Source organism: Salvelinus alpinus, chromosome 11, assembly GCF_045679555.1.
Source record: "Salvelinus alpinus chromosome 11, SLU_Salpinus.1, whole genome shotgun sequence".
In the NCBI taxonomy this organism is placed as follows: domain Eukaryota; kingdom Metazoa; phylum Chordata; class Actinopteri; order Salmoniformes; family Salmonidae; genus Salvelinus; species Salvelinus alpinus.
This window is the reverse complement of record NC_092096.1, coordinates 54,647,590-54,671,985: the sequence shown is the minus strand read 5'-3', so window position 1 is coordinate 54,671,985 and position 24,396 is coordinate 54,647,590. Positions and strand designations below refer to the sequence as shown.

At 44.7% G+C, this 24,396-nt stretch overlaps 1 protein-coding gene across 1 annotated transcript in view; it reads left to right on the top strand.

Moving 5' to 3' along the window:
* Window positions 1–24,396, top strand: part of dnah2 (dynein, axonemal, heavy chain 2) — a 234,077-nt gene that overhangs the window by 185,385 nt on the left and 24,296 nt on the right. The window contains exons 58-68 of the mRNA XM_071331387.1: window positions 195–327; window positions 1,317–1,456; window positions 3,688–3,898; window positions 5,638–5,754; window positions 6,634–6,775; window positions 7,867–8,036; window positions 8,944–9,060; window positions 9,299–9,463; window positions 11,270–11,392; window positions 12,453–12,601; window positions 12,863–12,929. Of these exons, the coding sequence (XP_071187488.1) occupies window positions 195–327; window positions 1,317–1,456; window positions 3,688–3,898; window positions 5,638–5,754; window positions 6,634–6,775; window positions 7,867–8,036; window positions 8,944–9,060; window positions 9,299–9,463; window positions 11,270–11,392; window positions 12,453–12,601; window positions 12,863–12,929 (1,534 nt within the window). The remainder of the gene's footprint in view (window positions 1–194; window positions 328–1,316; window positions 1,457–3,687; window positions 3,899–5,637; window positions 5,755–6,633; window positions 6,776–7,866; window positions 8,037–8,943; window positions 9,061–9,298; window positions 9,464–11,269; window positions 11,393–12,452; window positions 12,602–12,862; window positions 12,930–24,396) is intronic.

Below are 24,396 nucleotides of genomic sequence, written 5' to 3'. Positions count from 1 at the left end.
TGGGTCTCGGCAGCTGTTAAGTTGAGTGGATTTAAGTTGCGTTTCTCCAAGAGCTCAACGTGATTTCCATCATTCACGACATTCACCTTCACACCAGTGTTTAGCACCCACCTGGGTAACGCACCCATTTAGACACAACTAGACTCAGATCAATGGAATCTTTGGATCTGATGAACTTGTGTGTGTTCCTCAAGGAACTATATCCGTCAGTACCCAGCCCTGGTGAACTGTGCCACCATCGACTGGTTCTCCGAGTGGCCCAGAGATGCCCTGTTGGAGGTGGCTGAGAGATACCTGGACGGACTGGCCCTGGGCACCGTGGAGGGGGTGAGACACACACACACACATGCATATGCACGCACGCACACACAGATAACACACATGCACTTCTATCTAACTGAACTTGGTTAGAAGGTTAGCCTGCTGTGTGATGTAGTGATTCACCCTCTCATCCTTCCTGTGTAGCTACTAGCTAGTCTTTTAAAAGACATTTATGAAGAGCAGCTGGGTCGTGAAAACCTCAGAGTTAAAAGCTTGTTTTATTGTAGTCTCATCTACTATGCTGTACCCACCACGTACACGTCACCTTCGCCTTCACACTCCTACACAACACTGCTTTGCTCTGTTCTCTGTTTCCACAATGGTATATAATGTTGTAGGAATGTCGTAGGAATGTTTACGGCCAGAAGTATTTTCCTGGCCACATGACCCGATCAGGAGAAACTCTTGGCTCTTGTAATGTTGTATAATGTTTCAATAGTGTTATATGGTCTTGTAATAAAGTTTTATAACGTTGTAATGACATTATATCCATGTTGGGGCTTTATTGTAGATCTAGACAAAGGTATCCAGTATTTTTGTGACCATGCACCAGTCTGTGGCCCAGTAATGTTGTATAACGTTGTAATAATGTTGTAATAACGTTATATCTTTGGGTGGATGTGTTCCTGTAGATCCAGACCAAAGTGGCCAGTATCTTTGTGACCATGCATCAGTCTGTGGCCCAGTAATGTTGTATAACGTTGTAATAACGTTGTAACAACGTTCTATCTTTGGGTGGATGTGTTCCTGTAGATCCAGACCAAAGTGGCCAGTATCTTTGTGACCATGCACCAGTCTGTGGCCCAGTAATGTTGTATAACGTTGTAATAACGTTGTAATAACGTTATATCTTTGGGTGGATGTGTTCCTGTAGATCCAGACCAAAGTGGCCAGTATCTTTGTGACCATGCACCAGTCTGTGGCCCAGTAATGTTGTATAACGTTGTAATAACGTTGTAATAACGTTATATCTTTGGGTGGATGTGTTCCTGTAGATCCAGACCAAAGTGGCCAGTATCTTTGTGACCATGCACCAGTCTGTGGCCCAGTTCTCCCAGAGGATGAAGCTGGAGCTGAAGAGACACAACTACGTCACTCCTACCAACTACCTGGAGCTGGTGTCTGGATACAAAAAGTAACTAACTACCATCCCCATTGCCAACTCAAAGTGTTCTTAGACTTCTCTCAATCTGTCAGTCATCTCCCTGTCTACCAGGTCTGCTGTCTCCCATTCTTTGATGCAGTATATCTTTCACATTCTGTCTCTCTGTATCTATCTGTCTGTCTGTCTTTCTGTCTCTTCATCAAATCAAATTGTATTTGTCACATGCGCCGAATACAACAGGTATTACACCTTACAGTGAAATGCTTACTTACAAGCCCTTAGCCAACAATGCAGTTTTAAGAGAAATACCTAAAAAGAATATCAGATAAGAATAACAAATATTTAAAGAGCAGCAGTAAAATAACAATAGCAGGGCTATATACAGGGGGGACCGGTACAGAGTCAATGTGCGGGGGCACCGGTGTCGAGGTAATTAAGGTATTATGTATTAAAGTGACTATGTATAGATAATAACGGAGAGTAGCAGCAGCGTAGAAGGGGGGGGGGGGGGGGGGGGTGGCAATGCAAATAGTCTGGGTAGCCATTTGATTAGATGTTCAGGAGTCTTATGGCTTGGGGGTAGAAGCTGTTTAGAAGCCTCTTGGACCTAGACTTGGCGCTCCGGTACCGCTTGCCGTCCGGTAAAAGAGAGAAGATTCTATGACTAGAGCAGCTGGTGTCTTTTTATAATTTTTAGGGCCTTCCTCTGACACCGCCTGGAATAGAGGTCCTGGATAGCAGGAAGCTGTGATGTACTGGACCCTCTGTAGTGCCTTGCAGTCGGAGGCCGAGCAGTTGCCATACCAGGCAGTGATGCAACCCGTTAGGATGCTCTCGATGGTGCAGCTGTAAAACCTTTTGAGGATCTGAGGACCCATGCCAAATCTTTTCAGTCTCCTGAGAGGGAATAGGTTTTGTCGTGCCCTCTTCATGATTGTCTTGGTGTGCTTGGATCATGTTAGTTTGTTGGTGATGTGGACCCCAAGGATCTTGAAGCTCTCAACCTACTCCAATACAGCCCCACCGATGAGAATGGGGGCATGCTCGGTCCTCTTTTGCCTGTAGTTCACAATCAACGTTGAAGGAGAGGTTGTTGTCCTTGCACCACACGGTCAGGCCTCTGACCACCTCCCTATAGGCTGTCTCATTGTTGTCGGTGATCAGGCCTACCACTGTTGTGTCATCGGCAAACTTAATGATGGTGTTGGAGTCGTGTCTGGCCATGCAGTCATGAGTGAACAGGGAGTACAGGAGGGGACTGAGCACGCACCCCTGAGGGGCCCCCGTGTTGAGGATCAGCGTGGCGGATGTGTTGTTACCTACCTTTACCACCTGGGGGCGGCCCGTCAGGAAGTCCAGGATCCAGTTGCAGAGGTAGTTGTTTAGTCCCAGGGTCCATTCTCACATAGGTGTTCCTTTTGTCCAGGTGTGAAAGGGCAGTGTGGAGTGCAATAGAGATTGCATCATCTGTGGATCTGTAGGGGCGGTATGCAAATTGGAGTGGGTCTAAGGTTTCTGGGATAATGGTGTTGAGGTGAGCCACTTCATGGCTACAGACGTGAGTGCTACGCATCGGTAGTCATTTAGGCAGGTTACCTTAGTGTTCTTGGGCACAGGGACTATTGTGGTCTGCTTGAAACATGTTGGTATTACAGACTCAGACAGGGACAGGTTGAAAATGTCAGTGAAGACACTTGCCAGTTGGTCAGCGCGTGCTCGGAGTACATGTCCTGGTTATCCGTCTGGCCCTGCGGCCTTGTGAATGTTGACCTGTTTAAAGGTCTTACTCACATCGGCTGCGGAGAGCGTGATCACACAGTCGTCCGGAACAGCTGAGGCTCTCATGCATTTTTCAGTGTTACTTGCCTCGAGCGAGCATAGAAGTTATTTAGCTCGTCTGGTAGGCTCGTGTCACTGCGCAGCTCTCGGCTGTGCTTCCCTTTGTAGTCTGTAATAGTTTGCAAGCCCTGCCACATCCGAGGAGCGTCGTAGCCAGTGTAGTACGATTTATTTGTCTGTCTGTCTCTGTGTCTGTCTGTCTGTATCTGTCTGTCTCTGTATCTGTCTGTCTGTCGCTGTATCTTACTATCTGTCTGTATCTGTCTGCCTGCCTCTCTGTATCTGTCTGTCTGTCTGTTTTACTCTATCCGACTCCCTGACTCTCTGTATTCTTGTCTCACTCTCTCCCGTTTTTTATTTCTTTCTCTCACTTGATCTTTCCTTCACTCATTCTAACTCTCCCTCTCCCTGTGTATCTCCAGGCTGCTGGCTGAGAAGCGCAGTGAGCTGGGGGAGCAGGTGTCCAAGCTGAGGAACGGCCTGTTTAAGATAGACGACACGCGCAGCAAGGTGGAGGCCATGTCTGTGGAGCTGGAAGAGGCCAAGAAGAAGGTGGCTGACTTCCAGAAGCAGTGTGAGGAGTACCTGGTCATCATCGTCCAGCAGAAGAGAGAGGCCGATGAACAGCAGAAGGTACGTACAGTTGAAGTCGGAAGTTTACATACACTTAGGTTGGAGTCATTAAAACCCGTTTTTCAACCACTCCACAAATTTCTTGTTAACATACTGTTTTGGCAAGTCAGTTAGGACATCTACTTTGTGCATGACACAAGTCATTTTTCAAACAATTGTTTACAGACAGATTGTATCACAATTCCAGTGGGTCAGAAGTTTACATACACTAAGTTGACTATGCCTTTAAACAGCTTGGAAAATTCCAGAAAATGATGTCATGCCTTTAGAAGCTTCTGATAGGCTAATTGACATAATTTGAAACAATTGAAGGTGTACCTGTGGATGTATTTCAAGGCCTACCTTCAAACTCAGTGCCTCTTTGCTTGACGTCATGGGAAAATCAAAAGAAATCAGCCAAGACCTCAGAAAAAAGATTGTAGACCTCCACAAGTCTGGTTCATCCTTGGGAGCAATTTCCAAACGCCTGAAGGTACCACGTTCATCTGTACAAACAATAGCACGCAAGTATAAACACCATGAGACCACGCAGCCGTCGTACCGCTCAGGAAGGAGATGCGTTCTGTCTCCTAGAGATGAATGTACTTTGGTGTGAAAAGTGCAAATCAATCCCAGAACAAAAGCAAAGGACCTTGTGAAGATGCGGGAGGAAACAGGTACAAAAGTATCTATATCCACAGTAAAACGAGTCCTATATCGACATAACTTGAAAGGCCGCTCAGCAAGGAAGAAGCCACTGCTCCAAAACCGCCATAAAAAGCCAGACTACGGTTTGCAACTGCACATGGGGACAAAGATCGTACTTTTTGGAGAAATGTCCTCTGGTCTGATGAAACAAAAATAGAACTGTTTGGCCATAATGACCATCGTTATGTTTGGAGGAAAAAGGGGGAGGCTTGCAAGCCGAAGAACACCATCCCAACCGTGAAGCACGGGGGTGGCAGCATCATGTTGTGGTGGTGCTTTGCTGCAGGAGGGACTGGTGCACTTCACAAAATAGATAGGTATCATGAGGTAGGAAAATTATGTGGATATATTGAAGCAATATCTCAAGACATCAGTCAGGAATTAAAGCTTGGTCGCAAATGAGTCTTCCAAAGGGACAATGACCTCAAGCATACTTTCAAGCAAAATGGCTTAAGGACAACAAAGTCAAGGTATTGGAGTGGCCATCACAAAGCCCTGACCTCAATCCTATACAAAATTTGTGGGCAGAACTGAAAAAGCGTGTGCGAACAAACCTGACTCAGTTACACTAGCTCTGTCAGGAGGAATGGGCCAAAATTCACCCAACTTATTGTGGGAAGGTTGTGGAAGGCTACCCAAAACGTTTGACCCAAGTTAAACAATTTAAAGACAATGCTACCAAATACTAATTGAGTGTATGTAAACTTCTGACCCACTGGGAATGTGATGAAAGAAATGAAAGCTGAAATAAATCATTCTCTCTACTATTATTCTGATATTTCTCATTCTTAAAATAAAGTGGTGATCCTAACTGACCTAAGACAGGGAATTTTTTACAAGGATTAAACGTCAGGAATTGTGAAAAACTGAGTTGAAATGTATTTGGCTATGGTGTATGTAAACTTCCGACTTCAACTGTACATCTGGTGGTGTATGCGTGTGTAGGGGAGGGGTCTGAGTCTGTGAGGAAGAATGTGGGGGATAACTAGTACTTGATTTTGGAGTGAACTATCACTCAAACTGTGTGTGCATGCATGCGTGTGTGTGTGTAGACTGTGAGTGCCCACAGTGAGAAGATCGGAGCAGAAGAGATCAAGTGTAGGGCCATGGCTGAGAACGCCCAGAGAGACCTGGATGAAGCCGTGCCTGCTCTGGAGGAGGCCATGAAGGTAAGCTGTTTGTATCTGTTTTTATGTGTGATACTGCCTCTGTGTGTGGCTGGGTCTCAATAGCAGCAGGGGTCGGCTTAACGCAGAATTCTGCATTTTTCACGCTTGAAAACACATGACAAATATCTTGCTGCGTTTTGGAAACGCAGATCTAATATGTTTTTTATTGTAATTTGTGCTCGGCATCAGACTAATTGTGTGCTTCTCGGTGTGGCCCGTGCTAGATTAACTTCAAGTAAAACATTGAGCTGGCTGCTCACATTCTTTCTCTGGTGGTTATGCATAGTTTTTTTCTAAAAGGACTCCCTTTTTCATTTTAAGCTCATTTACTTGTGTGGCTGCTAGCCAAATAGCGTTGCACTTATGTTGTCTTCTGATGTGTTGCGCTAATGTATTTTCTGGGAAGAACAAACTGTAGTTGCAGTCCCCTGATCACTCTATTGAAGCAAAACAACGCTGTTGACTTTCAGTATAAAACGCAGGTGAAATGGTTTAAAACGCTGCGTTTTGAAAATGCATTCACACATTGTATGTATAAACGTGTTTTTTTCACACGTATATGTATTGTTTTTTTATTAACAGGGCAATCAGCAGAGTTGGTACAGTAATATATATGGTCACCTTCTGTGATTGTGTTACCATATTTACTGACTCTCTCCTACCTCCCACCCTCTCCTCTCCCTTCTCTCCCCCCTCTCCTCTCCGCTCCCCTCCTCCTCTCTTCTCCCCTCCACTCACCTTGTTTCCCCTCCTCTACTCCTCCGTCCCCTCTCCTCTCCCTTCTCTCCCCCCTCTCCTCTCCGCTCCCCTCCTCCTCTCTTCTCCCCTCCACTCACCTTGTTTCCCCTCCTCTCCTCCTCCGTCTCCTCTCCTCCCCAGGCGTTGGAGTCCCTGAATAAGAAGGACATGACAGAGATCAAGTCGTACGGCCGTCCCCCGACCCTGGTGGAGACCGTCATGCAGGCTGTTATGATCCTCAGAGGCAATGAGCCCACCTGGGCAGAGGCCAAGAGACAGCTGGGTGAGCGCTATCGACTGCTCGATCTCTTTTTCTGTCTCTCTTTTTTTTCTCTTTCTGTCTCCCTACCTCTTCGATTCTACCTGGGCAGAGGCCAAGAGACAGCTGGGTGAGAGCTATCTACTGCTCGACAGCTGGATAGGAGGGGGGGGGGGATTTGTAGAGAGGAGTAGATTTGGAGCAAAAATATAAGAAAAAGTACATTAATGGAAAACTGTAATTTATACGTTAATTTTGGTTAGTATCAACAGTAAAATACTCTGAAACTTTAGTGCATTGTGGGGAAATGTTTATGGCGGGGAAAGAATTGCTGTATTTCGTATGGTAATTGTAATTCCAGCCCCACAGAATACAGTACTGTACCGTATCTTTGGAGCACCAAAAACCGTTTGACCACTAGTGGATGCATCATTGTTGTTTCTGTCTCATTACCATATTTTGAGGCGTGTCTTGTAAGAGGCTATATTTGTAGCACCCAATTTTACTCCTCTGTGGTTATAGTGCCCCATCAATTTAAAATCTGTACTGTGTGTCATCACACAGTACTTGCTTTGATACCGTATTTATAATACAGTGGGTGTACTACAATATAAAAGACAGAATGTTACTTGCCACTGAGCTGTCTGTAAATTACTATCAAATTCACGGCAAACCCTTTACAGTGTGTAGCAGTGGTCCTCACACCTGGTCCTGGGAACTCAAAGGGGTGTACATTTTAGTTTTTTCCTTAGCACTGCACACCTGATTCAAATGATCACCTCATCATCAGGCTTCAGGATTAGAATCATGTGTGTAGTGTGCAAAAATACAAATGTGCAGGACCAGGACTGACCACCAGTGGTTTATACAGTAACTACCTACAGTAGTGGGCACAAAGAGGAAGAGCTAGACCAAAACCTCAGACATACTATATTGTATTAAGAAACTTTTGAATCCTCGCATTGAAAATACAGAAAGGTGAGAGAGGGAGGGGGGGAGAGACAGAGAGAGAGAAATATGTTTCCCATGCCAATAAAGCCCTTTGAATTGAATTGAGAGAGAGAGAGGTAAAGACAAGAGTTATTGACTGGTTGCCCTTGGTGTCTGGCATGCAGGCGAGGGCAACTTCATCAAGCAGCTGGTCCACTTTGACAAGGACAACATCTCAGACCGTGTTCTGAAGAAGATCGGCCAGTACTGCACCCAGCCAGACTTTCATCCGGAGATCATAGGACGGGTCTCCCTGGCCGCCAAGTCTCTCTGTATGTGGGTCAGAGCCATGGAGGTGAGCAGTATACTTACATATACACGCAGTGGACAGTTTATTAGGTACACCCATCTAGTACCGGGTCGGACCCCTCTTTTCCTCCAGAACAGCCTGAATTATCTGAGTAATGGAAACTTTGCTCAATTAGTATCAAGGGACCTAACATGTGCCAGGAAAACATTCCCCACACGGTTACACCACCGCCACCAGCCTGTACGGTTGACACCAGGCAGGATGGGGTCATTGACTGCTTACGCCAAATCCTGACTCTGCCGTCAGCATGACGCAGGAGGAACCAGGATTCGTCGGACCAGGCAATGTTTTTTCGCTCCTCAATTGTCCAGTGTTGGTGATCGCGTGCCCACTGGAGCCTCTTCTTCTTGTTTTTAGCTGATAGGAGTGGAACCAGTTGTGGTCGTCTGCTGCAATAGCCAATCCGTAACAAGGATCGACGAGTTGTGCGTTCCGAGACGCCGTTCTGCAGACCGCTGTTGTACTGCGCCGTTATTTGTCTGTTTGTGGCCCGCCTGTTAGCTTGCATGACTCTTGCCATTCTCCTTTGACCTCTCATTTACGAGCTGTTTTTCGCCCACAGGACTGCCACTAACTGGATGTTTTTTGTTTGTCACACCATTCTTGATAAACCCTAGACACTGTTGTGTCGAAAGCCCAGGAGGCCGTCCGTTTCTGAGATACTGGATCTGGCGAGCCTGGCACCAACGGTCATACCACGCTCAAAGTTGCTTAGGTCACTCAGTTTGCCCATTCTAACGTTCAATGGAACAGTAACTGAATGCTTCGATGCCTGTCTGCCTGCTTTATATACCAAGCCACGGCCACGTGACACACTGTCTGTAGGAGCAAACCATTTTGGTGAACAGGGTGTCTCTCTCTCTTACTGTCTCTCTCTCTCTCTCTCTCCCAGGTGTATGGTCGTATCTTCAGGGTGGTGGAGCCTAAGAGAGCCAGGCTAAACGGGGCCATGTCCCAGCTGGCAGAGAAACAGGCTTCCCTGGCAGAGGCCCAGGCGAAACTCATTGAGGTACACACACACACACCAACTCAGAGAGCTACTGTACAGGGGTGGAGAGGAGGCAGAGGAGACCTGCCTGCCTGGGAAATACTCACTATAGCTGATGCGTCTCTGGAGTGTCAATGAGTCTGTGTGAGTGTTTGTGTTTCTCATTGGTACTCAGGTGCTTTTTGGAAGTGAGAAGTAGTAAAAATGAATCTAGTTGCGTGTGAATCTGTGTGTGTGTGTGGTGTGTGTGTGTGTGTAGGTAGGGGAGAAGCTGGACCTGTTGAAGAGGCAGTATGATGAGAAGCTGGCTCAGAAGGAGGAGTTGAGGAGAAAGTCAGAGGACATGGAGATCAAACTGGACCGGGCCGGGAAACTGGTGTCTGGACTGGCTGGAGAGAGAATCCGCTGGGAGGAGACTGTGGTGGTACGACCCCATCTTATTGAGCTCACACAGCCAGCTAAAACACACTATCGCACACGCAACTCATCACACAGCGTTCACACTAGAGGTCGACCGATTATGATTTTTCAACGCCGATTATTGGAGGACCAAAAAAGCCGATATAAAAGTGCAATATGTGCCATGTAAAAAAGCTAACGTTTAAGTTCCTTGCTCAGAACATGAGAACATATGAAAGCTGGTGGTTCCTTTTAACATGAGTCTTCAATATTCCCAGGTAAGAAGTTTTAGGTTGTAGTTATAGGAATTTAGGACTATTTCTCTCTATACGATTTGTATTTCATATACCTTTGACTATTGGATGTTCTTATAGACACTTTAGTATTGCCAGTGTAACAGTATAGCTTCCGTCCCTCTCCTCGCCCCTACCTGGGCTCGAACCAGGAACACATTGACAACAGCCACCCTCGAAGCATCGTTACCCATCACTCCACAAAAGCCGCTGCCCTTGCAGAGCAAGGGGAACAACTACTTCAAGGTCTCAGAGCGAGTGACGTCACCGATTGAAACGCTATTAGCGCGCACCCTGCTAACTAGCTAGCCATTTCACATCGGTTACACCAGCCTAATCTTGGGAGTTGATAGGCTTGAAGTCATAAACAGCTCAATGCTTGAAGCACAGCGAAGAGCTGCTGGCAAATGCAGGAAAGTGCTGTTTGAATGAATGCTTACCAGCCTGCTGCTGCCTACCACCGCTCAGTCAGACTGCTTTATCAAATATCAAATCATAGACTTAATTATAACATAATAACACACAGAAATACGAGCCTTAGGTCATTAATATGGTCAAATCCGGAAAATATAATTTCGAAAACAAACGTTTATTCTTTCATTGAAATACAGAACCGTTCCGTAGTGTATCTAACGGGTGGCATCCCTAAGTCTAGATTTTGCTGTTACAATGCACAACCTTCAATGTTATGTCATAATTATGTACAATTCTGGAAAATTAATTACGGTCTTTGTTAGAAAGAAATGGTCTTCACACAGTTCGCAACGAGCCAGGCAGCCCAAACTGCTGCATATACCCTGACTCTGCTTGCATGGAACGCAAGAGAAGTGACACAATTTCCCTAGTTAAAATAAATTAATGTTAGCAGGCAATATTAACTAAATATGCAGGTTTAAAAATATATACTTGTGTATTGATTTTAAAGAAAGGCATTGATGTTTATGGTTGGGTACATTGGTGCAACGTCAGTGCTTTTTTCGCGAATGCGCTTGTTAAATCATCACCCGTTTGGCGAAGTAGGCTGTGATTCGATGATAAATTAACAGGCACCGCATCGATTATATGCAACGCAGAACAAGCTAGATAAACTAGTAATATCATCAACCATGTGTAGTTAACTAGTGATTATGTTAAGATTGATTGTTTTTTATAAGGTAAGTTTAATGCTAGCTAGCAACTTACCTTGGCTTCTTGCTGCACTCGCGTAACAGGTAGTCAGCCTGCCACGCAGTCTCCTCGTGGAGTGCAATGTAATCGGCTACAATCGGTGTCCAAAAATGCCGATTACCGATTGTTATGAAAACTTGAAAAAAATCGGCCATGCCGATTAATCGGTCGACCTCTAGTACAAACCCAGTAGTGTGTCTGAGTCAACTTTCAAAGAGTCATTTGGTCAGAAGATTAGAATGATCATTTCTTATCATTAAAGTTAGCTTTTCTCCTTCATCTTTCTTTGTTTTGATGGTCACATCCACGAGTGTGACCTGGAGTGTGTGTTGTGTGTGTGTTGTGTGTGTGTGTATGTGTGTGTGTCTCAGGGTTTGGAGACGAACATGGGTTTTCTGGTAGGAGACTGTCTGCTGGCTGCAGCCTTCCTCTCCTACATGGGGCCTTTCCTCTCCAACTACAGAGACCAGCTGGTCTCTATCTGGATGAAACAGGTGAGTGGCAATGTCGCTGTCTGGATTTCCCTCCACTCTGTCACACTACACCGGTAGGTGGAAATGTACTTATGTGTATATATTATTCACTGTTACCTTCATGTCTCTCTCTCTCACACATTTAACCACATTCCCTATTGCTGTTTCTTTCTTTCTCTCCCTCTCTCCCTCTCCCCCTCTCGCTTCCTCTCTCTCTCCTCTCCCCCTCTCTCTCCCTCTCCCCCTCTCCCCCTCTCGCTTCCTCTCTCTCCCTCTCCCCCTCTCGCTTCCTCTCTCTCCCTCTCCCCCTCTCGCTTCCTCTCTCTCCCTCTCCCCCTCTCGCTTCCTCTCTCTCCCTCTCCCCCTCTCGCTTCCTCTCGCTTCCTCTCTCCCCCTCTCACTTCCTCTCTCCCCCTCTCGCTTCCTCTCTCTCCCTCTCCCCCTCTCGCTTCCTCTCTCTCGCTCTCCCCCTCTCGCTTCCTCTCTCTCCCTCTCCCTCTCTCGCTTCCTCTCTCTCCCTCTCCCCCTCTCGCTTCCTCTCTCTCCCTCTCCCCCTCTCGCTTCCTCTCTCTCCCTCTCCCCCTCTCGCTTCCTCTCTCTCCCTCTCCCCCTCTCGCTTCATCTCTCTCCCTCTCCCCCTCTCGCTTCATCTCTCTCCCTCTCCCCCTCTCGCTTCCTCTCTCCCCCTCTCGCTTCCTCTCTCTCCCTCTCCCCCTCTCGCTTCCTCTCTCTCCCTCTCCCCCTCTCGCTTCCTCTCTCTCCCTCTCCCCCTCTCGCTTCCTCTCTCTCCCTCTCTCTCCCTCCCCACTCTCTCTTCCTCTCACTCCCTCTCCCCCTCTCACTTCCTCTCTCTCCCTCCCCACTCTCTTCCTCTCACTCTCTCTCTCTCTCTCTCTCTCGCCTCTCCCTCCCTCTCCCCCTCTCGCTTCCTCTCTCTCCCTCTCCCCCTCTCGCTTCCTCTCTCTCCCTCTCTCTCCCTCCCCACTCTCTCTTCCTCTCACTTCCTCTCTCTCTCTCTCTCTCTTCCTCTCTCTCTCTCTCTCTCTCTCTCTTGCCTCTCCCTCCCTCTCTTCTCCATCAGGTGCGTGAGTTGGAGGTGCCGTGTTCTCCAGGTTTTAGTTTTGCTGTGTTCCTGTCCAAGCCCACGGCCGTAAGGGACTGGAACATCCAGGGTCTGCCCTCCGACGCCTTCTCCACCGAGAACGGAGTCATCGTCACCCGCGGCAACCGGTCCGACAACACACACACACATCCAGTAGAGACTAGCATCGTTGTTCAGTTCTCTCCTTCTTTGCTTAGTTTCATATTGATAATATTACTTCAGTAGTCTAAACGAGACAAGACCGCTCAATTGAATCAAACAGAGATTACACCTATCTCAGTCTCACAGACCTCACTGATGAGGCTAAGAAGACATACTAGAGTTTGGGTGTTGTGGCTACTGTCTAGCTTGATGATGTGAACGTATCGCTTCTCTTTGTTTTTCCCAAGATGGCCGCTGATGGTGGACCCACAAGGCCAAGCCCTGAAGTGGGTCAAAAGTATGGAGATGAAGAGGGTGAGACCTGCTTTGTGCAAATGATGTCTGTCTCTCTGTCTCTCTACCACACACACACACACACACCTTCTCTCTCCTCGCTCTCACATTTCTCTCCGCCACTGTCTAATTTCATGGTATTGACCTCGTACTCGCTGCATTGTGTGTTTTTTCGACGCATTCCATGTAACATGAATAGATGTCACTTTTCTTGGTCAAAGCTCTTTCTCTCCTAACCCTTGACCTTTACTATACTTACAGTTTTGGAAGGTCACAAGGTCACTGAAAACATGAAGCATAACACGTACAATATCAAATGTCCTTGGTCACATACACGAGGTCAGCAGATGTTATTGCGAGTGTAGCAAAACGCTTGTGCTTCTCGTTCCGACAGTGCAGCAATATCTAACAAGTAATCTAACAATTCCACAACAACTACCTTATACACACAAATAAGGAAAGGATGGGTTAAGAATATGTACATATAAATATATGGATGAGCAACGGCCGACCGCCATAGACGAGATGCAGTAGTATAAAATACATGATATACATATGGGATGAGTAATGCAAGATATGTAAACATCATTATTAAAGTGGCATTAATATACATATGGGATGAGTAATGCAAGATATGTAAACATCATTATTAAAGTGGCATTAATACAGTGACTAGTAAAGTGACTAGTGATCCATTTGTTAGAGTGGTCAATGATTTCAAGTCTGTATGTCGGCTGCAGCCTCTCTGTGTTAGTGGTGAATATACAGTAACAGCAACATTCATTATATACAGTAGTGTATCTGTGAAATGGTATAGAATCAGCTTGAGCCCGTCTGTCGAAGACGCTTGGACCTTCTTTTTTGATATTTTCAGTGGTATTGGTAACCAACACGCCCCCATAAAGAAAATGAGAATTAAAAACAGGTTCAGCCCCTGGTTTGACCGTGATCTTGCAGAGTTACTCCACCTCAAGAATTGCATTTGGCGAAAGGCTCGCCACACGCATACTCAGGCTGACTGGCTCTCGTTCAGGCAAATGAGAAATAAGTGCACTCAGGCTATCCGGAAGGCCAAAGTTAGTTACTTTAAGGAGCAGTTCTCTCTCTGTGGGTTTAACCCCAAGAAGTTCTTGAAAACGGTTAAAGACCTGGAGAATAAACCCTCCTCCTCACAGCTGCCCTTGTCCCTTAATATTGATGTGGTTGTTACTGACAAGAAGAACATGGCTGAGCTCTTTAATCACCACTTCATTAAGTCAGGATTCCTATTTGACTCAGTCATGCCTCCTTGCCTGTCCAACATTTCCTCATCTCCCACCCCTTCTAATGCGACTATCCCCGATGCTTCTTTTTCACCTGCCCCGCTACAAAGTTTCTCCCTGAAGGCAGTCAAAGTCTAAGGTTGCTGCCCCTATCATCGCCAAGCCTATCCCCGACCTTTTTAACCTGTCTCTCCTCTCTGAGGAGGTTCCCATTGCTTGGAAGGCAGCCACGGTTCGTCCTTTATTTAAAGGGGGAGATCAAGCTGATCCTAACTGCTATAGGCCAATTTCTATTTTGCCCTGTTTATCAAAACTGTTGGAAAATCTGGTCAATAATCAAATCAAATGTATTTATAAAGCCCTTCTTACATCAGCTGATATCTCAAAGTGCTGTACAGAAACCCAGCCTAAAACCCCAAACAGCAAGCAATGCAGGTGTAGAAGCACGGTGGCTAGGAAAAACTCCCTAGAAAGGCCAGAACCTAGGAAGAAACCTAGAGAGGAACCAGGCTATGAGGGGTGGCTAGTCCTCTTCTGGCTGTGCCGGGTGGAGATTATAACAGAACATGGCCAAGATGTTAAAATGTTCATAGATGACCAGCAGGGTCAAATAATAATAATCACAGTGGTTGTCGAGGGTGCAACAGGACAGTACCTCAGGAGTAAATGTCAGTTGGCTTTTCATAGCCGATCATTCAGGGTATCTCTACCGCTCCTGTCTCTAGAGAGTTGAAAACAGCAGGTCTGGAACGGGTAGCACGTCCGGTGAACAGGTCAGGGTTTCATAGCCGCAGGCAGAACAGTTGAAACTGGAGCAGCAGCATGGCCAGGTGGACTGGGGACAGCAAGGAGTCATCAGGTCAGGTAGTCCTGAGGCATGGTCCTAGGGCTCAGGTCCTCCGAGAGAGAGAGAGAAGGAAAGAATTAGAGAGAGCATACTTAAATTCACACAGGACACCGGATAAGACAGGAGAAATACTCCAGATATAACAGACTGACCCTAGCCCCCCGACACATAAACTACTGCAGCATAAATACTGGAGGCTGAGACAGGAGGGGTCAGGAGACACTGTGGCCCCATCCGATGATACCCCCGGAGAGGGCCAAACAGGCAGGATATAACCCCACCCACTTTGCCAAAGCACAGCCCCCACACCACTAGAGGGATATCTTTAACCACCAACTTACCATCCTGAGACAAGGCCGAATATAGCCTACGAAGATCTCCACCACGGCACGAACACGAGGGGGGGCGCCAACCCAGACAGGAAGACCAGAGGAAAATTTGGTTCAGTCTGGTTTCCAACAAACACTGGGAGACAAAATCACCTTTCAGCTGAACAACAACCTAAAACACACGGCCAGATATAAACTGGAGTTGCTTACCATGATGACATTGAATGTTCCTGAGTAACCTAGTTACAGTTGTGCCTTAAATTGGCTTTAAAACCTATGGCAAGTCTTGAAAATGGCTGTCTAGCAATGACCACCAACCAACAAATATTGTGGTTGTGCAAATATTATACAATCCATGTCTGCAAAGCTCTTAGAGACTTACCCAGAAAGACTCACAGCTGTAATCACTGCCAAAGGTGATTCTAACAAGTTTTGACTCAGGGGTGTGAATACTTATGTAAATTAGATATTTCTGTATTTAATTTTAAAAACAATTAAAAAAAAAAAACATGTATGGGGGTTTGTGTGTAAATGGTTGAGATTTAAAAAATATCTGACGATACCCCCGGACAGGGCCAAACAGGCAGGATATAACCCCATCCACTTTTCCAAAGCACAGCCCCCACACCACTAGAGGGATATCTTCAACCACCAACTTACCATCCTGAGACAAGGCCGAGTATAGCCCACAAAGATCTGCACCATGGCACAACTCAAGAGGGGGCGCTTTTTTCAACTGACTGGCTTTCTTGATGTCTTTAGTATTCTCTCTGGTATGCAATCTGGTTTCCGCTCAGGTTATAGACGTGTCACTGCAACCTTAACTTCTCTGCGCTACGGATCCCTTTTACGGGATCATTTTCCTAAACAACCGCTGAATTGCAGGGCGCAAAATATTACAAAAAAATATTTATAATCATGCAATCACAAGTGAAATATACCAAAACACAGTTTAGCTTGTTGTTAATCCACCTATCGTGTCAGATTTTGAAAATATGCTTTACAGAGAAAGAAATCCAAGCTTTTGTGAGTGTATCAATCAATGCTAGAACAGCTAGCCCCAAATTAGCATGGTCACGAAAGTCAGAAAAGTAATACAATTAATTGCTTACCTTAGATAGTCTTCGGATGTTTGCACTCACGAGACTCCCAGTTACACAAAAAATGTTCTTTATGTTAGATAAATATTACTTTTATAACAAAAAAACGCCATTTGGGTTGCGCGTTATGTTCAGGAAACTACAGCCTCGTTCCGGTCCTGAAAGCCAGAAGAAAATTCCCAAACGTATCAGATTCAGAAATATTACTAAAAATATTTATAATCATGCAATCACAAGTGAAATATACCAAAACACAGTTTAGCTTGTTGTTAATCCACCTATCGTGTCAGATTTTGAAAATATGCTTTGCAACGAAAGCAATCTAAGCTTTTGTCAGTGTATCAATCAATGCTAGAACAGTTAGCCTTATATTAGCTTGGTTAGCTTGGTCACGAAAGTCAGAAAAGCAATCGCTTACCTTTGATAATCTTCGGATGTTTGCACTCACGAGACTCCCAGTTACACAACAAATTTTCTTTTTGTTCGATAAATATTACTTTTATAACTAAAAAAACCCCATTTGGGTTGCGCGTTATGTTCAGAAAACCAAAGCCTCATTCCGTACGACGAAAATTCCAAAAAGTATCCGTAATGGTCGTAGATACATGTCAAATGTTTTTTATAATCAATCCTCAGATTGTTTTTAACAAACATAATCGATAATATTTCAACCGGACCGTAACCTACTCAATAAGAAAGAAAAAGAAAATGGAGCGCTAACCTCTCGCGCAAAGGAACTAATCTGAGGACACCTGACTACTTTTGAAAAATCTCGCTCATTTTTCAAAATAAAAGCCTGAAACTATGTCTAAAGCCTGGTCACAGCCTGAGGAAGCCACTGGAAAAGGAATCTGGCTGATACCCCTTTAAATGGAAGAAAGACTGGCCAGGAAACACAGATAAAAAATAATAAAAAAAAATCACTTCCGGGTTAGATTATCTCAGGTTTTCGCCTGCAGAATCAGTTTTGTTATACTCACAGACAATATTTTGACAGTTTTGGAAACTTTGGATTGTTTTCTATCCTAATCTGTAAATTATATGCATATTCTACGATCTGGACCTGAGAAATAGTCCGTTTACCTTGGGAACGTTATTTAAATAAAAATTTAAAAGAAATCTGACCCCTAGCGTCAAGAGGTTAAAGGTCCTCAATGATGTCACCATTTCCCTTGATTCTAAGCAATGTTGTGCTGCTATTTTTATTGACTTGGCCAAAGCTTTTGATACGGTAGACCATTCCATTCTTGTGGGCTGGCTAAGGAGTATTGGTGTCTCTGAGGGGTCTTTGGCCTGGTTTGCTAAGTACCTCTCTCAAAGAGTGCAATGTATAAAGTCAGAACGTCTGCTGTCTCATCCACTGCCTGTCACCAAGGGAGTACCCCACGGCTCAATCTTAGGCCCCACGCTCTTCTCAATTTACATCAACAACATAGCTCAGGCAGTAGGAAGCTCTCATCCATTTATATGCAGATGATACAGTCTTATACTCAGCTGGCCCCTCCCCGGATTTTGTGTTAAATGCTCTACAACAAAGCTTTCTTAGTGTCCAACAAGCTTTCTCTACCATTAACCTTGTTCTGAACACCTCCAAAACAAAGGTCATGTGGTTTGGTAAGAAGAATGTCCCTCTCCCCACAGGTGTGATTACTACCTCTGAGGGTTTAGAGCTTGAGGAAGCCACATTATACAAGTCCTTGGGAGTATGGCTAGATGGTACACTGTCCTTCTCTCAGCACATATCAAAGCTGCAGGCTAAAGTTACATCTAGACTTGGTTTCCTATCGTAATCGCTCCTCTTTCATCCCAGCTGCCAAACTAACCCTGATTTAGATGACCATCCTACCCATGCTAGATTATGGAGACATAATTTATAGATAGGCAGGTAAGGGTGCTCTCGAGCGGCTAGGTGTTCTTTACCATTCGGCCATCAGATTTGCTACCAATGCTCCTTATAGGACACATCACTGCACTCTATACTCTTCTGTAAACTGGCCATCTCTGTATACCTGTCGCAAGACCCACTGCCTCACTCCCCCCTATTCTGAGATACCTACTGCAGCCCTCATCCTCCACATATAACACCCGTTCTGCCAGTCACAATCCGCTATAGGTCCCCAAAGCACACACATCCCTGGGTCCCTCGTCTTTTCAGTTCGCTGCAGCTAGCAACTGGAACGAGCTGCAACAAACACTCAAACTGGACAGTTTTATCTCAATCTCTTCATTCAAAGACTCAATCATGGACACTCTTACTGACAGTTGTGGTTGCTTTGCGTGATGTATTGTTGTCTCTACCGTCTTGCCCTTTGTGCTGTTGTATGTGCCCAATAATGTTTGTACCATGTTTTGTGCTGCTACCATGTTGTGCTGCTGCCATGTTGTGTTGCTACCATGTTGTTGTCAGGTTGTGTTGCTACCATGCTGTGTTGTCATGTGTTGCTGCCTCGCTATGTTGTTGTCTTAGGTCTGTCTTTATGTAGTGTTGTGTTGTCTCTCTTGTTGTGTTTTGTCCTATATTTTTATTTAATTGTTTTTATTTTGAATCCCAGCCCCCGTCCCCGCAGGAGACCTTTTGCCTTTTGGTAGGCCGTCCTTGTAAATAAGAATCTGTTCTTAACTGGCTTGCCGAGTTAAATGAAATATCCCCTCAAGGAGCCAAATGGAGCCAGATTCTCCACTGTAATCCCATCAACAAAGCACATTTGAGACAGGTTTTGACAGTTGAATGCTTTTAGTTAGGGCCAGTCGGCTTCCTTCATCAAACAAGATCCTTTCAGCACAGAGACACACGCGCCCGCTCGCAAGCACACAAACACACACAGTGACCCAGGTGAACAAGGAGGAAGTTTACAACCAATTTTTTTCCTCCCCAGCTCTGTGGTTTCTCTCCTCTTTTCTTTCCTCCTTTCTTCAGACACTTGTTGTAGGTGTTCCCTCGCTCGCTCCTTTTGGCATTTTAAGAGGCAGTTTGGCCCTTTCAGTCAGTAAGGTAACGTCAGTAAAATACAGGCAATTTCTTCAAAAGGCACCTTTTGTGTGTGTGTGTTTGAAAGAAACAGAGAGAGAATAGGCAGGTGTGTGTAGTTAACCTAAGAGTGAGTGATGGTGAAGGGAGGGAGGGGGCACCCCTTCTGTTTTCCTCAGTCTAGACCAGTCTGTGGGTCACCATGCCTTTTTTCTGCCACTCTCAGACAAGACAGACGACACCAATTTTCACCCACGTCTGGCCGGTACTACCTCTCTTCTCTTCTCTGGCCAATTTCACTTCTTATGTACACTACCGTTCAAACGTTTGTGGTCACTTAGAAATGTCCTTGTTTTTGAAAGAAAAGCACATTTTCGGTCCGTAAAAAATATTGGCAAATTTCTTATTTGCCAATAAAACATATATTAAAAAAGACAGCAATACAAACTTTGACATTCATTGTACTGTTGAAGGGGATGGCCAATTTAGAGGACAAAACAAAAGTTAACTCACACATACACAAAATAAAACAACATCCTATTAGGTGGTACATGTGTAAGAAGACAGCATATAGTCATTACAAGCAGTGTAGTTAAGCCAAAAATAAATATTGAGTGGAGTACAGCACAGAGTAGCAGCAGATCATCAACCCAGTTATGAAGCGGGACTAGATCATTTATCCAGTATCGGCTGCCGTATTTTGTAAAACAATGGACTTCTATTGGAGGTATTGTATCGAATCTTTTCCATATGTATTACATTTAGGGTAACCACATTTCATAGGTAGGTAGTCTCCAATTTCCAAAATTGCAATTTTAACCTTTTTGCTAATAAGAGTACAAAGCGAGACAGCCTTCCCCTCCTGGTTATTCCCATCAACTGTGCCAAACAGAGCGATCAATGGGTCTGGGGCTAGAACTCTATCGAAGGCTTTAGATAAGTAATCAAAAATGAGAGCCCAGTAAGCATGTAACTTAGGACATGTCCAAAATAAGTGGGTCAACGTCCCCTCATCCTGCTTGCACCTCTCACACAGGTGTCCGGGAATATTCTATGCAGTTTCACTTTTGAGTAATGTAACCTGTGTATCACCTTAAACTGTACAAGGTTGTGTCTGGCATTCACTGAACTGTGGTTTATATTCCTGAGAGCTTCTACCCATTCCTCATCTGAGATTTCTGAACTAAGTTCTTGTTCCCAAGCCCTTTTAATAGTGCCTGTGGATACCTCTATGTGGGCCTGTAGCACATCATACAGTCTAGAGACCGACCCTTTTGAATGGGGTTAGACAAGGATCAGGCTATCTAATGTAGGATTATTTGGCTTAATGCCATACTGTGGGATATGTGTCCTTAAGAAATTCCTGATTTGGAGGCATCTGAAAAAATGTGTTGTTGGCATGTTGAACTTTCCCTGTAATTGTTGAAATGAAGCTAACTGACCATCAATGTATAAATTACCAATTGTTGAGAGCCCCTTCTCCCTCCACTGTGAAAACACCATATCATCCAATGCAGCGTGGAAAGCATGATTCAGGCATATCGGGCTGTCAATGTATACAGTGGGTATGTTTAGAAAATACCTCATCTGTTTCCAGATCCTAAGAGTATGACAAATGACTGGATTAGAGTCATAAGTGGCTTTTTTCACATATGATGGACTATTAACAAGTGCAGGGTGTGAGGAACGTTGACAGGAGGCCTGTTCAATCAAAAGCCATGAAGGCATATCATTCTGTCGCATCCAAGGTAAACTTTCCCTCCAGAAAGACACAATGTTCAGATTAGCAGCCCAATAATACAGTTTAAAGTGAGGAAGGCCAAAGCCCCCCTCTATCTTGTACTTGCATAAATGCTTCTTTGAAATTCTGACTGCCTTGTTATCCCATAAAAATGGAATCACTATTGAATCCAGTTTATTAAAATAGCTTTGTGGTATGAAATTGGGTAGACATTGGAAGAGGTAAAGAAACCTGGGTATGACAACCATTTTAATAGCGTTTATACGACCAACCAAGGAAATAGGCAGAGTTTTCCAAATATCGATATTTTGTTTTAGCTGATAAATGTTCATGTCTCAATTCGCTTTCAATAGCTGATCAAGGTATCTTGTCACTACAATGCCAAGGCTTGTGAACTTGTCCATCACTGTTCTAAATGGGGTAGATTGCAGAAATTGCATATCCACAGGCCGTGATATCGGCATCAATTCGCTTTTTTGCCAGTTTATCTTGTAGCCAGAGAAGGAGCCGAATGTATTTATCAAGTAAGGGGGAATAGAAGTTTTAGGCTTGGATAAAAACAAAAGAACATCGTCTGCATATAGGGACATTTTGTGCTGTGTGTCTTTTATTTTAACAGAAGCTATATCGGCACATGCCCGAATGCGAGTAGTAAGGGGTTCCATGGCTATAGCGAAGAGAGCAGGCGAAATAGGGCACCCCTCTCGGCAGCCCTTGAACAGGCGGAATGACTGCGACATTTCCTGATTGGTTACCACGGACGCCATTGGGTGTGCATAAATAATTCTTATCCAATTAATACATTTCTTTCCAAACCCGAAATGCTCCAGACTTTATTTTCAACTTTATGATCATGATACATTACGTTGAAAAGGCGTCTCAAATTGTAGTATATATGTCGGCCCGGGATAAAACCTGTCTGGTCAGAGTGTATGATGTCAGAAATATATTTTTTCAATCGGTTTGCCAATATCTTTGTCAACACCTTATTTTCTATGGGGAGTAACGACACGGGGCGATAAGACGACATCTACATGGAATCTCGTATCTTTTTTCAAGATCAGTGCTATTGTAGCCTCACAGTGTTTGCGGGAGTTTGGCATTTTCTTTGGATCGTTTAAACATTCGCAACTTAAGTGGAGCTAGACTGGCGCAGTACTTCTTATAGAATTCTATTACATATCCATCGGGCCCAGGGGCCTTGCTGTTTGGAAATTGTGCTATCGCTGTGTTAATTTCCTCTAAAGTTATCCCAGCATCGAATGCAGCAGCTGCCCCCCTATCTAGTTGAGCAAGTTCACATTCAGCGAGAAAGCGTTCCATAGTTTGTGGATCAGTAGCATCGCATTTTGATTGATATAGCTCTGAGTAAAACTGCGCAAAGCATTTATTAATATCCTGCGCATCTGTTACTATTTTACCCTTCTTGTCTTTTATTATGTGAATAGCTCTAGATGCCTGTACATGCCTTAGCTGTCTTGCTAATAATTTATGTGGTTTGTCACCCAGTTCAAAATAACTTTGTTGCGTTCTAGCAAGTAAAGAGCCCACCCGTTTCGAAAAGATGGTATTGTATTCATATTTCAACTTTGATCTTCTCAAGGCCTGTATTCGAGAAATTCGTCCTAAAAACGTTCTCCTGTTCCCCTAACTCTCTTTCAATTTCTCTCAGCCCAGTATTGGTGCGTTTCTTCCTCTCTGATGTATAAGAAATACTGTAACCTCTAATCACTGCCTTCAGAGATTCCCAAAGGGTGGAGTCGTCAACATCCCCCGTGCAGTTAGCTCCGAGGAAAAAGGCAATCTGCTCCTTCAAATACTGACAAAAAGCCTCATCTTTCACCAGGTATGCGTCTAAGCACCACGGTCGCCGACCTGTCGACATATTGTAGAGTTTCAGCACCATGGACAGAGGAGAGTGGTCCGTAATTAGAACGGGGTGATAGGTAACCGACGCAGCTGCTGAAATTAGTTTGGAGTCTAAAAAAAATGGTCAATTCTGGAATATGATTTATGAACTGATGAAAATAAAGAATAATCCCTATCTGTTGGGTGCGTCAGTCTCCAAATATCGACAATGTTAAGGTTTGTCAACAATGTATTTAGACAGGCACTGGCATTTGATTGTTGAAGTGACCTTGATAGTTGTTTATCTAAAAGAGGATCTAACGTACAGTTAAAGTCACCTCCAACAATAATACTTGTTTTTCCTTATCAGGATTGCTACCCCTCTCGCTTTTGCATCAAAGTTAGACTGGTATATCTGACCGATCCAGCCGACTCGTAGCTTGGCCTGAGCGGAGCGTTTAATATGAGTTTCTTGAAGAAGCACTATGTCAACGCCCAGTGATTTAAGATGAGAAAAAACCTTAGCTCGTTTCACGACATGCCCTAAGCCATTTACAGTTCCAGCTGACTATCTTTATTCCACCAGGTCTACTCTGTGCTCGGTCACTATGTGGCATTTCTTATTTTAGAGCAAATTGTTGCTGTCATACAAAACCCAGAAGAAAAACGTCCTGCGGTGCGGGAGCTTGTCATGCCACCTGTATTAATAAATGTGTATGTAAAACACAATACATCAGAGTGTCTAGTTTGAGAAACAGACGCCTCACAAGTCCTCAACTGGCAGCTTCATTAAATAGTACCCGCAAAACACCAGTCTCAACGTCAACAGTGAAGAGGCGACTCCGGGATGCTGGCCTTCTTGGCAGAGTTCCTCTGTCCAGTGTCTGTGTTATTTTGCCCGTCTTAATCTTTTATTTTTATTGGCCAGTGTGAGATATGGCTTTTTCTTTGCAATTCTGCCTTGAAGGCCAGCATCCCGGAGTCGCCTCTTCACTGTTGACGTTGAGACTGGTGTTTTGCGGGTACTATTTAATGAAGCTGCCAGTTGAGGACTTGTGAGGTGTCTGTTTCTCAAACTAGACACTCTAATGTACTTGTCCTCTTGCTCAGTTGTGCACTGGGGCCTCCCACTTCTCTTTCTATTCTGGTTAGAGCCTGTTTGCGCTGTTCTGTGAAGGGAGTAGTACACAGCGTTGTATGAGATCTTCAGTTTCTTGGCAATTTCTCGCATGGAATAGCCTTCATTTCTCAGAACAAGAATAGACTGACGAGTTGATACATTAGCCTTTTAAAATGATCAACTTGGATTAGCTAACACAACGTTCCAGTGGAACACAGGAGTGATGGTTGCTGATAATGGGCCTCTGTATGCCTATGTAGATATTCCATAAAA